This window comes from Pseudorasbora parva, chromosome 10 (genome assembly GCF_024679245.1).
Source record: "Pseudorasbora parva isolate DD20220531a chromosome 10, ASM2467924v1, whole genome shotgun sequence".
Classification (NCBI taxonomy): Eukaryota; Metazoa; Chordata; class Actinopteri; order Cypriniformes; family Gobionidae; genus Pseudorasbora; species Pseudorasbora parva.
Genome location: NC_090181.1, coordinates 3,550,981 through 3,565,291, shown reverse-complemented (window position 1 = coordinate 3,565,291; position 14,311 = coordinate 3,550,981). Strand labels below are relative to the sequence as shown.

The 14,311-nt window shown below is 38.9% G+C and overlaps 1 protein-coding gene across 1 annotated transcript; it reads right to left on the bottom strand.

The window, feature by feature from the left end:
- Nucleotides 1-2,978: 2,978 nt before the first annotated feature.
- Nucleotides 2,979-14,302, bottom strand: bub1bb (BUB1 mitotic checkpoint serine/threonine kinase Bb). The gene is made up of 9 exons (XM_067454893.1): nucleotides 13,817-14,302; nucleotides 13,282-13,431; nucleotides 13,150-13,209; nucleotides 12,925-13,069; nucleotides 11,157-11,353; nucleotides 8,282-8,460; nucleotides 8,009-8,193; nucleotides 7,796-7,893; nucleotides 2,979-3,322 (listed from the first exon to the last, which is right to left on the bottom strand). The coding sequence occupies exons 2-9, from the start codon at nucleotides 13,419-13,421 to the stop codon at nucleotides 3,052-3,054; spliced, it is 1,275 nt and encodes a 424-aa protein (XP_067310994.1). The 5' UTR covers nucleotides 13,422-13,431; nucleotides 13,817-14,302; the 3' UTR covers nucleotides 2,979-3,051.
- Between the last annotated feature and the right edge of the window lie 9 nt (nucleotides 14,303-14,311).

The window sequence follows — 14,311 nt, the reverse complement described above, 5'->3', positions numbered from 1 at the left end:
CATGACAGGCCGGTGATGCTACGAAATAACAGCAGTCAGATGACAGAGGCTGAATTATCAAATATTTATCATTGTAAACCGTTTCCAGCAGAAATGTCTTAATGTGGCAACATCTAAAATGTGATTTTAATATGGCATATGGTCAGGAACAAACGGCTCTGATTTGACTTGTTTGCATGTTTTGACTTTTAAAGCCTGCCGTTATTGTAAAATCATTATAAATTAATATTGAATTAACAGGAAAAAGATCAAACTTGAGACACCGTTTATATTCCCAATATTAATTTTAATGCATTCTTAAGTCAAGTTATTTTATATAGCTCTTTTTACAATATAGATTGTTTTAAAACAGGTTTAGGTACACATGGCTCTGATTTTAGTTGGTTGCATGTTCTCTCACATTTTGGAACCGTTCCTATAGGGTTCCGTTCGGAATTTTCTTATACACTCTAAAAAATGCTGGGTTGTTTTAACCCAATGTTGGGTCAAATATGGACTAACCCAGCAGTTGGGTTGTTTTAACCCTGCGTTTGGGTTACATATTTGCTTAAGACAACCCTATCGCTGGGTTAGTCCATATTTGACCCAACATTGGGTTGTTTTTTACTCAGAATTTTTTAGAGTGTAGGATATTTATGTCTTGTCCTATAAGATTATTATCTGATTCCTTTAGGATTTTAAATATACTGTAGGATAATCTCTACAGGATTTTAATGGAATCCAATTGGATCTCTCTCTCTCACTCTTAATGTTGGATGTACAAACCTGAAGGAGAACATTTTCAATCAAAATGATTTGTATAAGCAACTTTCACAATAAATGGATGTAAGCAGCTTACGTAGGCCCTTAAGGGTTACTTCAGCGATTAGCATATGGCTTTGTATCAGTAGAAACCCTGGAGTATATTCAAATAAATGTGCTTTCCCCCTCTCTTGTTTCCCTGAGACAAGAGATTTATGCATTTTATTTCTGAAAAAAATCCTCCCATGACGTATCGTCAATTTGCGCCATCGGAGGAATTGTTGGCCAGAGGATAAAGACTACAGCCAGCAGAGGGAGCCATTTCTGCGTGTTTTCAACTCGCGTGTGAGATCACACTCACAGCTCAGCACAGCCTCAGGCGTTCATTTTTAAACGGTGCAGCCGGCGGAGCAAAGTAAGTCTTTCAACTTCTCAAACTAGTTCCTATGAAAGTTAAGCTTTCAAAGGCATGAACTGAAAACGCGGCAGACTGAACATGTGCTGTGAATCTATGCCGCGGACGCGTTTACCTCAGCTCTCATCACGAGCTCATCCATGACTGTTGATATATCTGACTCCTGCAGCATTTGGGCTGTGAGACTCCCTCAGCGGCTAAATCACATATTGAACAGACACGTTCAGTTTTTAATTGTAGTGTCTGTTCTCTAACTAAACTGATTTTATGAAGATGAGAGGTGCCATCATTTTACTGAGTCATCACTTTCAACAGCATAAAAAAACCTGTTTCTGGAACAAATCCCCTACCCTGCCTTTAATATGCTAAAAAACAAGACAAAAGCTCATAGGGAGCCATTGTTTAGGAATGGACTTAAATTGCCCCGCATAACAAAAGCTTTGAAAGGACAATAGCAGGAGAGCAAATCACACTGGAGACGATTAACTAACAGGGCATTTAGCATTTGATCTTCTGTGTTCCTCTGTTTCTGTCATAGATGAGCACTGACTGATATTAAATAATGAAGATGGGTGGGTGGCATCTGCTTAATACTAACTGAGAGGTAAAGGTCTCTAATTCAGCTGTCTGTGTTTTAGATTAACGGTTTAAAGCGATTGGTCTTAGATCGGTTAGATGGCCAAATGTAGTTTCCTGTATTTTTATTGGCTGAAGTGCCAAGCACAGGTTGTCATGGAAACACCACGCCCCTTCCCATTACAGGCGGAAGTCACAGTATTTATGTTAATAGCAAGGGTTTATAATGTCACCAAGCCAGGAAGAAGCTCGTTGTAGTCCAAACCGGCCATTTTTGTAGGCAATAAACTGCCGTAACTTTTAAAGACAATATCTCCGTTTGCATTGAACTTTCAGCGCTGTAACTTTGCAGATATTGTTTATGGTCAAGCAGCGACATTACACACTAACTAAAGTTAAAAAAGTCAAATCGCATGACACCAGCCCTTTAAACAATGTCCTAATTCACGCTAGCTAAATGCGAATAGACTTTCACTATTATATTTCACATTAGATGTTGGATATGCTCTGTTTACAAAGTTCTATGGCTGGAGAAAAAAAAAATTAAAGTCTTGATTTTAATAAATTCTAATTTTTTTGAACCAATATCGATTCTTAAATCCTCATTCGATTTCTACCATGGGGGAAGGAACGCAGGAACCCCATTTTGCTTGGTCTGAACAGCCCTTTATCTTCTTCAGCACTTCAGATGCAGTTGCTGAAGTCAAATTACAGAGCAAAAATCAGTTGCATTTTTTGAAGCTTTAATCACCACATCTACAAGAAATGACAATATAATAAATGCTACTCTTGCAATAAAAAAAAAAAGTGTTGCGTTACAAAAAGTATGTATATACAAAAAAATATGTACAAAAACACAGGAACAGTGCTACACAAACACAAAGACTTGTTAGGTGTCATCTAAAGCTGTTGTCAACACTGCAAAAAATGCTTTTCTTAGTATTGTTGTCTTGTTTCTAGTTTAAATATCTCAAAATTCTTACATTAAGAAACATTTACTAGACAAGTAAAAATAGGGGAAAAAATAAGTGCGTTTACTAGACAAGAAAAATAACTCAAAATTAAGAGTTTTCTTAAAATAAGAAATAGTCTGCCAGTGGGGTAAAGCTTTTCAAGTACCCTGCTGGTAGATTATTTATCTTATTTTATTTTATTGAGTTATTTTTCTTGTCTAGTAAACCCACTTGTTTTTTTCCCTCTATTTTTACTTGTCTAGTAAATGTTTCTTAATGTAAGAATTTTGAGATATTTAAACTAGAAACAAGACAACAATACTAAGTAAGAAAAGCCTTTTTTGCAGTGTTGACAGAAAGCCGTCTTCAGTTTGCGCTGGACCCCGTGTGTGTTTTGAGCGGGTGCTTCTGTCGGTATCGCTCGGCCCGCAGCTCCTCGAAGCAGAACTCTGTGGCTCCGCTGTCCAGAAGCTCTCTGCAGTACATGCTCTGCTCTCGGCTCTTCCCGTCCTCCTGCGTCTGGAGCTGCATGAGCTGCTGTCGCTCTTGCAGCATCTTCAGCGGCGTCTGCTCCAGTCTGCAGGGCTTCCTCGCTGACAGCACCGAGTTCACCGCAGGGTTGATTTTACAGGGAGTTCTGGAGGAGAGAAATTAGGTGAGTGCATGGACATAAACATGCAAACACATCAGTGTCACAAGAACAAGACCGACACTTAAAGGGTTACTTCAGCGATTAGCATATGGCTTTGTATCAGTAGAAACCCTGGAGTATTTTCGAATGATTGTGCTGCGTTTGTGCTGACACTCAGTGGCTAACGCCGGCTTCACACTGCACACGTAAGCAGGGCGTATTTTTTCCGGCGCTGATGTTAACAGATGAGTGCATTCACACCGGCAGCAGAGGCAGCGCAGCGGCGCGTAGCAGGAGCAGAACAGAAGTGTCAGTGTCGTGATCGTTTCGGCACCGGGTCTATTTTTGACGCGCTGCTCACGATGAATTAAAGCCACATGAAATAATTTAATGAAGTGTTCCGTGTGTTTCTCAGTCACCATATAACATCCGGCGCTGTGAGAAAAAAAAAAAAGTTCTTCACAAAAACCGAACTATATGCTGAACTATATGAACTATATAGATCTATATGCTGGCATAAAAACAGAAACGATAAACAAAAGCACATGGTGTAGGCAGTGTTCTTCAGAGTGCACCTGGAAAGAGCAATGGACGACACTCGTCTCATCGTGGAGGTTGAGAAGCACAGTTCTCTATGATCCACACAATTTGCTTTATAAAGACTTGCAAGTGAATGAAAAACATTCACTTGCAAGTCTTTATAAAGCAAATTGTGTGGATCATAGAGAACTGTGAGAACTCCCGCATGGGAGGAAGTTGGTGAGCGTGAGCGGCTCTTGGTAAGTAATTTTAAAGTGTTTTTGACAATCTTTCGTTGTCTCACGAACTAACAACTAAATATGGATAGGTAAATAGAATGTACACACATTAATATAGCACACATACAGTATAGACATGTAGACAGACTATGATGAGCGTTATTTTGTCATTTTTAAAAAAACGTTTTTAGATAATTTGCTCATTTAGCCTACAATATATCATTATGAAGTTTCCTCTTAGTTATTACAGTCATTTATGAATTATCTTTAATAGGTTTATGATGGGTAATGCATGTAAATTTGATGCCTATCCAATATTTCAAGACAATTTCCTGAAGTTTCTCCTTTTAGCAGTGTGCTTTTCATGGACATATAGTGCAATGGCCTTTCTTCTATCAAAAAAAAAAAAAAAAAAAAAAAAAAAAAAAGAATCGCACTTAAACGAAATAAAAAACATCAGAAACAAGTGAAACGATTTTTTTAAATAAAATTAGCTTCATGATGAATATTTGCTTTATTTCCATTTCAAATACATTAAAGGGGTACTTCAGCGCTGGGAAGATGAATCTGTATGTAAACTGGGTCATTAATGTAGTAGAAATGTTAAATTATTTTTTAATTTGGTGCTTTCTAGACTGAGAAAAGACAGAAAATGTATTTTTGTCTCATGGGGATGAAAGACTACAATTCCCAGAATGCTTCGCTGCCCTTTGAGGCCATTCCCAAAGCCACCGGGACTGGATTACTGAGACTGAGTTCCTACAATTAAAAACTGAACGTGTCTGTTCAATATAACGATCGAGTGGCCGCGTGAGTTTCACAGCAGACTCAGATTAGGAGTCAGATTACATTTAACGTCATAAATGAGTTGATGAGCTCTCGTGATGAGCTGAGGTAATCGCGACCACATTCGCGGCATACATTCACAACGCGTTTTCAGTTCATGCCTTTGGAAGCTTAACTTTCATAGAAATTAATTTGAGAAGTTAAAACACTTACATTGCTTTGCATCCGTTTAAATTAATGCCTGTAGCTGAGCTGAGCTGTGAGTGTGATCTCCATCCCCCATGCACGAGTTGAAAACATGAGGAAATGGCTCCCTCTGCTGGCTGTAGTCTTTAGCCTCTGGGCAATCATTCCTCTCGTGACGCAAATATCGTCAATTTGCGTCACGAGAGGAAATTTTCCAGAAATTAAATGCATAAATCTCTCCTCTCAGGGGGATATGAGGGGGGAGCACGATCATTTGAATATACTCCAGGGTTTCTACTGATACAAAGCCATATGCTAATCGCTGAAGTAACCCTTTAAAGAGAAATGCAAACTTATCCATTATAGAGTACTCTGTACACAACTGCGCGCGACAAACGCTGCCTGTGTGAAAGCAAAAAGTGCGCGCGCTGCTACTGCTTTACACACGCGCTGCTTCGGCACTGCCTACGCCCTGCTTACGCGTGCAGTGTGAAGCTGGCGTAAATAACATTATATTGAACACACACCTTCAGCTTTTCATTGTAGTGTCTGTTCTCTAACTGAACTGATTTTAAGAAAATGAACGTGATCGCGGTGGGAAAGTGAAAGTGATTCAGTAGCGGTGGCTTTGGGAGTGGCCTCGCAGGGCAGCAAAGCATTCTGGGAATTGTTGCGTTTCATCCAAATTTTTCCCTATACTTTTCTCAGTATAGAAAATAATTTCACATTTCTACTACATTAATGACCCAGTTTAAATACAGATTCATCTTCCCAGCGCTGAAGTACCCCTTTAAGGCTGCAACATACTCCCCAAGAACAGAGAAAAAAGTTCTCGATCTCCCAGGGCTGCGAGAACAAAATTACGTCATTTTGTTCTCGCAGCCCTGGTTTGGGATTTCTCTCAGCTTGTTCTCGACATATTGACCGAGCAGAACTTTTGGATTGTTTTCCCACAATGGTGTGGGCGTGGCCTAAATACGTCTCTATACTTGATTATATTTTACTTTTATACTAATGTATAGCATAAAAAAATGGAAGTGTGGCAAAGGCACATTGGCTATATAAATTCTCTAATGTGGATAGTAGTCTACACCAGCCTTTCTCAAAGTGGGTGCCGCGGCACACTGGGGTGCCCCGTGACTGTGTCAGGGGTGCCGCCCAAAAATTACGTTGGCTAAAAATAAATAATAATAATAATCTGAAATTTCATATATAGAATATATTTGAATTTACATAAATACATTCTTCTTCTTTTTAACCCTTTCGCACGTATGATCACACATTCACGCATGTGATTAGAACGGTCAGTGCATCACGTTTATTCAAATGTGCTTTCGCGTTGGCTTGCACTGAGCCAGAGACAGGCGCGCTCAGAGCTGTCATATATCACAACTTTTCAGTGTTTTCAGCCACATAATGTTTATTTTAGGTTTCAAACATACGTACTAAAAACAATACATTTAGAGTTTGTAAAATACACTGATGAAAAATGAAGAGGCAATAATAATCCTTTCCATTATAATTAGTTTTATTCATATCAGATACACATTGTGTAAGTAACTTTAAAGTTTACTCTATTCTTCTACCAGTTCACCTGCCACTTACTTTTATGTATTTTGGGAGAATTCACGTCTTGTAACTTAAATATAACAGATCCGATTTTCTGAATTGCGCCTGCGGCGGCGATGGCGGCGCCCATCGTGCATACAGCTCAACTAACGCGATCATTATAAAGTTGTTTAAACGACAAAACACTGCCACTTGTATATATTTGACAATCGGAATATCAGATATTTCAGGCCATATCTAAAAAAATGGTGAATATTTTGAATAAAAAAGGAAAAATTACATAAAGGCAGATCATCATTCATTCTCTGTTGTTGCTGCGGTGTGTCACGTGACAAGCAATGACGCGTCACCAAGGAAACCATAAAGTGACACATTAATAATGGTCGCTTTGAAAAACTATGTTTTAAATTTACGTGTGAAAGGGTTAAACATATTAGCGGATTATACTCTGTTCATTACTGTCTAAATAAACAGGACATTTGCATTTAAATTTGGGTTATGCAGTGTTTTTAAATTATATTTTAAACTGGGGTGCCTTGAAATTGTATGCACTCTTGAAAGGTGCCCTGACTGAAAAAAGTTTGAGAAAGGCTGGTCTACACTATACAACATAGCCTATATCCTTATTAGGAGAAAATGTAATTTTAACAAGATAAAGAGATGTTATGTCATAAAAATGACATTTATTATGAGAAAACACTCAAAACACTCATAAAAACACTCAAAACTGTAATCATTAATAGTTGGTTAATCTTATCTTAGGTACTGCCCTTCTTTGTATTGTATTTATTTTTATGTATCCATTTTGTTAAAAAAAAAAAATTTAACATGTATTTTTTTTTTTTTTATTATGATGCTGTGTCTACCTGCCAAGGGACTACAGATGAAAATTAGCTCTCTAGTTAACTCTGGCGCATTTACATTTTGAGTGTAAAACAAAAAATGTTAATTAATGTGCATTGTCCCTTTTAAATAAAAAATATTTAAAAAATATTTTGCGAAAACGACATAGATGAGTGGAAAAAATCTATATATAGACCCGTGGCAGCAATGCGTCACCGTACCAGGTGACCTGTAAATCTTTCCATGTAATTTTTTGCGGAAATGTCCTTTTTCGATTTGCCTCAAAAACCACCTCATGCAAGCGTAAAGCTTTTGCGAAACCGACGCGGCTACTCACACAGCGGGAGGCTGGTCGTCCTCTTCCACAAACGGCTGGAAACTGGGTTTAGGAGGCGGAACCACGACACTGAGGCCCGATCTGGACTTCAGGGGCAACTGGAATAAGAAACAAACATCTATCAGATAACAGCCTCCAGACACAAAACAGACACTCACTAGAACCAGTCAGGTAACCGGTTAGACGGGTAATACTGCTCAACACTGCACGCACCTTCACATTGGACCATTTCTCCGGTTTCTGTTCGTTCTCTTTGGCTCTGGCAGTAGGTGGCGCTGTCCAGATCTCAAATTTGGGTTCTTGAGGCTCAGTTTCAGAAGCTTTATTCTCATCAAATACCACAATGCGACTGTTCTGTTTGGGGCCCAACGGCTGTTTAAACTGGAGCCCACGTGCATCTGTGTGTCAAAGCAAAGAGTGTGATTGAACTGGTTCGTGTGTAATACACAGCAAACATTCACAACATGTTTAAATAAAGTTTCTCACATCCGGCAGATGCAATCACTCTGTTGATGGGAACGACAGCCTTTTTCTTCCCTTTGGCTTTGAGCTCAGCCAGTGACGATCGCTGAGGCTCTGCAGGTCCTTCGTCATCATCATCATCATCTCTTTGTTGATCTGTCATGGATGACATCATCTGTCTGCACACTCGTGCCTGCAAAGCTCTGGAGACAAACAATTCATTATGAGGTGTGATGTTCAAAACCCTGAAAACACTCATAATCTTTTTACTTCTATTACGTGATTTTAGAGTCAAACAATATAATCAACGGACAAATGCAACACTATTTCATCAGTGAGGAATTTATTACATGATGAGAAATCCCTTTATGTTTAGAGTAACATGCACTGATTTAACCCAGTAAAGCTAGACATAAAATAAGCGATTAAGTAACTTCTCTTTCAAATAAAAAATATATATATGCACAATATATCGGGGCCGATACACGTTAAATTTATAATGTTATCGTTTTCGGCCCAATAAGAGAAAATTTCTAATAAAGCCGATAAATGATGCATTATTCCTTCAGCTGACACTTCGGATGTGCTCTGTTCATTATGATGGGTTTGATATGAAATATGATTTAAATACAGTTCAGCGCAAGTCTGTCATCGGCTACAGAAATTTAGAAGGAGAACATCATAATTGTTAGCCTGATAAGTCAGACCCACATCAAGATGTTTGGTCTGGAAACTCACCATTGACAGCTCAATCAGAGGGGCGGATAAACGGTTGTCTTTCAAACTCCCTCTGCACGCGATAGGATAGCGCTACACCAACCAGAGCAACGAAGGTGAAGCAGAGCTCGCTGACTGATTAAACATTCGCCGTATCCGGTCGGCAAAACTCTGAACACATCTTCCCTTCTTAAGAATGACTTCAGTGCTGTTCTTTGTTCTTTTCTCAGAGAAAAGCTCAACTCCAAGTCTTCCAGAGTCGCGGTCAAAGCTGATTCGAAAGACCGCCGTCGTTCGCCAGTTTCTGTGTTTACTAGAAGCACGCAAACGCAACTCGGCCGTCGTCATTATGGCCCCGCCCGCCGACTCTATACACGATGTGATTGGCCCGGCAAGAGTGAGGGGAATACAGCTCAGAAGGGTATTGAGAGTTGCTAGACGACACTTGCGGGCAGATTTGCTGCTGCTAGGGTGCGTCTAGATTTCTAGGCTACATAATTGTAAGTTTGGGACATGGATTTGATAGAGAGACTTTCGTTTTTGTAATCAGGCTCTCAAAAATTAATGTAACTTAGGATTTAGATTCATCTGCAAATATATTGGTTATCGGAAAGTCTTTATATTTGACAGCTGATAACTGATATATTGACAAATACATCTAAATCCAATCTTTTTATAGAATTTTTTAAAGCCTGTAGCCTGGCGTGGTCATACTCAATTCTAGTCAGAATGAGTCTGAAACTGCTCCATTGGGCTGTGATTATGGGGCGTGTTTCAACCCAACTAGGAAAAATCTCAATTGGACAGTCCTACAACCGATTAGAGCAACGAAGTGACGCCTTACGTTAGTTGTAAAATGTCAACAGAGCTCAACTGCACTGTGATGCCAAGTCCGCAGTTTTTTCCCCGGGTTGTTTTCTATGTCCGCTGGTTAAAGCGACTATTATGTGATATATAGACCAATGTGTGCGAATTTTAGCAGGCAACCTTGCCAAAATAACACACATTTTAACCCCCAAACACCATTTTTTCCCAGAGAAAAAATTATCCATGATTTCCCAACATGATCATCATTTCTGAGAGAAATAGTGAAGGTGAATGTAGATACAACTAAGCTCTCCGTTTAGGATTCAAACAAATATAATCCAAGCACCTTTGATGACGTGATGATTACGTTACTGTTGATCATCTGTCCGTCATCGTCTAAAGCCCGCCCTGATGATCTCATTGGGCCGAACAGTTTCTGTTCGGGGATAATTACTCCTCTATGGATCGAGGCCAGACCGAACCACCTGACCTAAAAACGTTGTGGGTGGTGCTAAGTTCGGCTGGCATCCAGGCTAGAGAGCCTGATTACAAAAACTAAAATCTTACCATTAATGCTGCCTTCAGTGCTATCAGAAATGTCCTAATTCCCAGTCGTGATTATGAGCTTGTTGCATTCAAGTGCTATGATGTCGGAAAGAACAGGAATCATGCAGGACACTAGGTTTATTCTTGTCTATTAATTGGGAAAATCTTATTAAAACCAGCATAATATGTATGGTCCCATGCACTGACAAACAAACATTTCAGACTATCCAGCTTTCTGACAACCCTGTAATTTGAGTCAAAGTCAGGCTATTTTCATTGTGTATAAAACATAATACGCTTCAAATGATTACTCTTACATGTCAATATGCATTACATTAATGTCAAAACAAGACGATCAAGGTCTTGTTAAAATAAATACTTCTGCCCGCCACCCTGTTTAAAGTTTATGCACGCCCATCTTGGGAATTTGGATATCAAAATGATTTCCGAACTTCCCGGTTGGTGGTAAACACAACATCAGAGGGCGTTCATCTGCAATAAATGAAGCAATTCAAACCCATCATGGTGAACAGTGCACAGCTGAAGGAAATGATCAGCTTTAACATATCAGACAAATGTTCTTATTGTGACCGATATTGTGCTTCCCTAGAAATATTACTTACAATATGAAGGTTAAACCTCAACCTGAAGGTGGATGTTTTTACAATTACACTTAAAGGCCTTTTACTTGCCAAGAAAAGTCTGACCTATCAGTCAGACATCGAACCTTAGAACTCCATGCCTCATGTGAGATACATCAGGCTTTATAGGATTAATCTTGCATTAATTTTAGGACGGAGATGAATAAACTCAGAGGATGTTTCCAGACCTGTGAAACGCATGTAGTTTATCAACAGGTTCTGCTCCACACTTGACACCATCCTGAAAAACGCTGTCGGCCATCTTTAAATTCCCCCTCTTCTCGTGCTCTTCAGACCAGGCGATGTAAAGAGCCGCTTGCATGACTCCGATTCCCTGAGCTTGCATGTAGCGGAAGACGTCCATCGGATCCGAACAGCCTTCTGCCTGCAAGCAAATGGAAACAAATGAGTGTTAAAAAACACTGTAATTATGCAATCTGAATGAGAGTAGGGTTGCAAAATTCCAGGCATTTAAGGCTGGAAACTTTCCATGGAAATTAATGGGAATAAGCAAAATTGCAGGTTAACAACAAACTTAAATGTAGTTGAAAAATATATATATATAATCTTAAAACAGCCAGTTTTAATGCACTTTCAGTTGAATTTCTACCCTACCCATTTCCTCCATAACATGCACATTTGATCCAAGAAAAAGAAAAAAAGTCATTAAAATGTTTTTCTAATACACTTTTAAGATGCAATTTATTCCTGTGATCAAAGCTGAATTCATCATCATTACTCCAGTGTCGCATGATCCTTTAGAAATCATTCTAATGTGATGATTTATCAATTTTGGATACAACAAATATTTTTTATATCCTGCGATACATTTTTCAGGATGAATAAAAAGCTAAAAAAACAGCATTTATTTTCTAAAAATAAACACTATCGTTCAAAAGTTTGGGCTCAGTTTTAATTATTTTTTTAAAGAAATTAATACTTTTATTCAGCAAGGATGTGTTAAATTGATAAAAAGTAACAGTAAACATTTATAATATTGTTAGAAAATATTGTTTTTTCTATATTTAGAAAATCCCCACGAGCGCAAGAGGGCTAAGTACGCAGGGCTCGGCTCGGAGTGCCGGAACAACGACTGGAAAACTCGCTGCGAGCCAGTCAAGGTCGGGTGCCGAGGCTTCACTGGCCACTCACTGCTGCGAACCCTCAAACTCCTTGGAGTGCAATTGAAAAAAGCCACCGCAAACATCTTAGAGGCCGCACAGAAGGCTTCTCGGTGGCTATGGATCCGTAGGGGGGATCCGTGGAGCAACATGCCACTTGGACACAGGCCGGGGACTGATCAACCCCGGTTGGGTCGCCCAGGTGAGGGTGTATGAAGATTAAAGACCCGAAACACTCTATGACCCAGGGTTTTTCACTGATGACGTGTCCAAGTAGCACCAGAAGGTGTATTCAAACTCTTAGAAAATTTTGATATTTTGAATAAATGCTGTTCTTTTTAACCTTTTATTCATCAATGAACCCTAAAAAAAAGTATCACAGATGGCAAATAATTGATAATAAATCATCATATTAGAATGATTTCTGAAGGATCATGTGACACTTAAACAAATAAGCATAATTGCTGGAATAAAATATTAGAAATAATTAATTGGGAAATATATCAAAATGCAAAAAAAGTACATGTCCGCTTATGACCAAACAAAATGCTTATATATGATACGGTTTATATACATTTCACAAAAAATTCCAATTCATTTTCCAAACTGGAATATTTCCAAAATTCCCCATATTTATGCTACCTTCTGGGATTATAGCAAATACTAGTTTCCTAGTTAAAAAATGGGATATGAACACCCTCTCAAGTCAAAATTTAAATGTAATGAGCTCGTAATCACGACTTCAGAAGTGGGAAGTAGGACATTTCCGATAGCATAAGTTCCCATGGAGGGTTTCCGCCCCTTTGCAACCCTAAATGTGAGGTCTGTCACTCACAAATTCAATCCAGAGTTCAACATAGCGAAGGTCATTGTGATAATTCTTGTCGGATGTGAAGCGCGTGACTGCTCTTTCAAGAAGCACGGATAAGTTACTCTCTTTTCCACCCTGTGGGAATGTCTGTTTTGCCCATTTTATGTACCTGCAGAAAAAAATAAAAAAGCATGAATGCGTGCGATTTGCATATTAAAAGTATCATGCATCTGCTGTCATTATTCTTACCTGACCCACACGTCGAGAGGGTCGTCTCCATCATACAGCCGCAGCTCAGACTCAAACGCTCTAGAAAATTAAACATATTATTACTGAATTGTCCTGGAACATGCATGATGTTGTATTAAAAGCCCCACTCACTGTTTCATCTGATTGAGGGCCGTGTGGTTTGCCTCCTGCTGCTGACTCAGGGCCTGGTGCAGGGCCGAAATGGTACGGCCTTGTCTCAAAGGCTGGATGTTTTCTTTACATAATTCCCATTCGGCATCACACTCTGCCATGGCTGGTGATCTGATCCAGAAGTGGACAAACAGATGACAGTGAATGGTTACCATATACTAAGGTACTTAAAAAAGGGAAATACATATCCTAAAAACTAAGGTATACCATTGTGACCACATATTAAAGCTCTTAAATGATATGAAACACATTAAAAGTGGCTGGGGATCCGACCTAGAAGTGGACAAACAGATGATAGTGAATGGTTACCTTATACTAACTAAGGCATTTAAAGGTACTTCAAAAGGTAAATGCATGCACTAAAAACCAAGGGATACTATTGTAACCACATATTAAAGCTCTTGAATAATTTAAAATACATTAAAAGTAACACAAACAGCATTTGATCGCGTGATACTGTCCACAGTTAAAATGTATCTGCAAAGTAAAAACTTACATTTATCCAACGGTGATCTCCTTAATATCCTTCTCTTCGTCAAAACAACAGGGTTTGTACAGTAGAAATATACAAATATGATCCTAATTTCACAAATCGCTCGCTCTTGTGATGTCTCTTGTTCTTGTTGACGGAGAAAAAGACGTTTGAACGAAAACCGGAAGCGCGCCAAAGAGATGGTTATTGGACGAACAACTCACGTGACCATGCGTGTCGGTAAATAATAACTGACTTTTAAAAAATAAAAATAAAATCTATGTATTTGTGTTTTTATAATAACATCACTCGTATTTTTGTGCACGTATAAATGCTGTGACGGCATGAGAGTCCTAAGCAAGATACAACGGCTATCGTGTTGCATGCTGGGAAATGAGTACATTTCAAATTTAAAGTTTTGATTGTTCTGTTCATGATCACTTTTGAGGTACTTTTAGTTAATATTTATTTTTAAAAAGCCTCTATACTATTCTCAATGTATTGCTTTGTTGCCAAACC

Coding starts and splice junctions, on each gene's coding strand:
- bub1bb (XM_067454893.1), bottom strand. CDS start 13,421: ATGGCAGAGTGTGATGCCGAATGGGAATTATGTAAAGAAAACATCCAG. Junction 8,461..11,156: donor AAACTACATGCGTTTCACAG/GTCTGGAAACAT, acceptor GTTTGTCTCCAG/AGCTTTGCAGGCACGAGTGT. Junction 8,194..8,281: donor AGTGATTGCATCTGCCGGAT/GTGAGAAACTTT, acceptor TTTGACACACAG/ATGCACGTGGGCTCCAGTTT.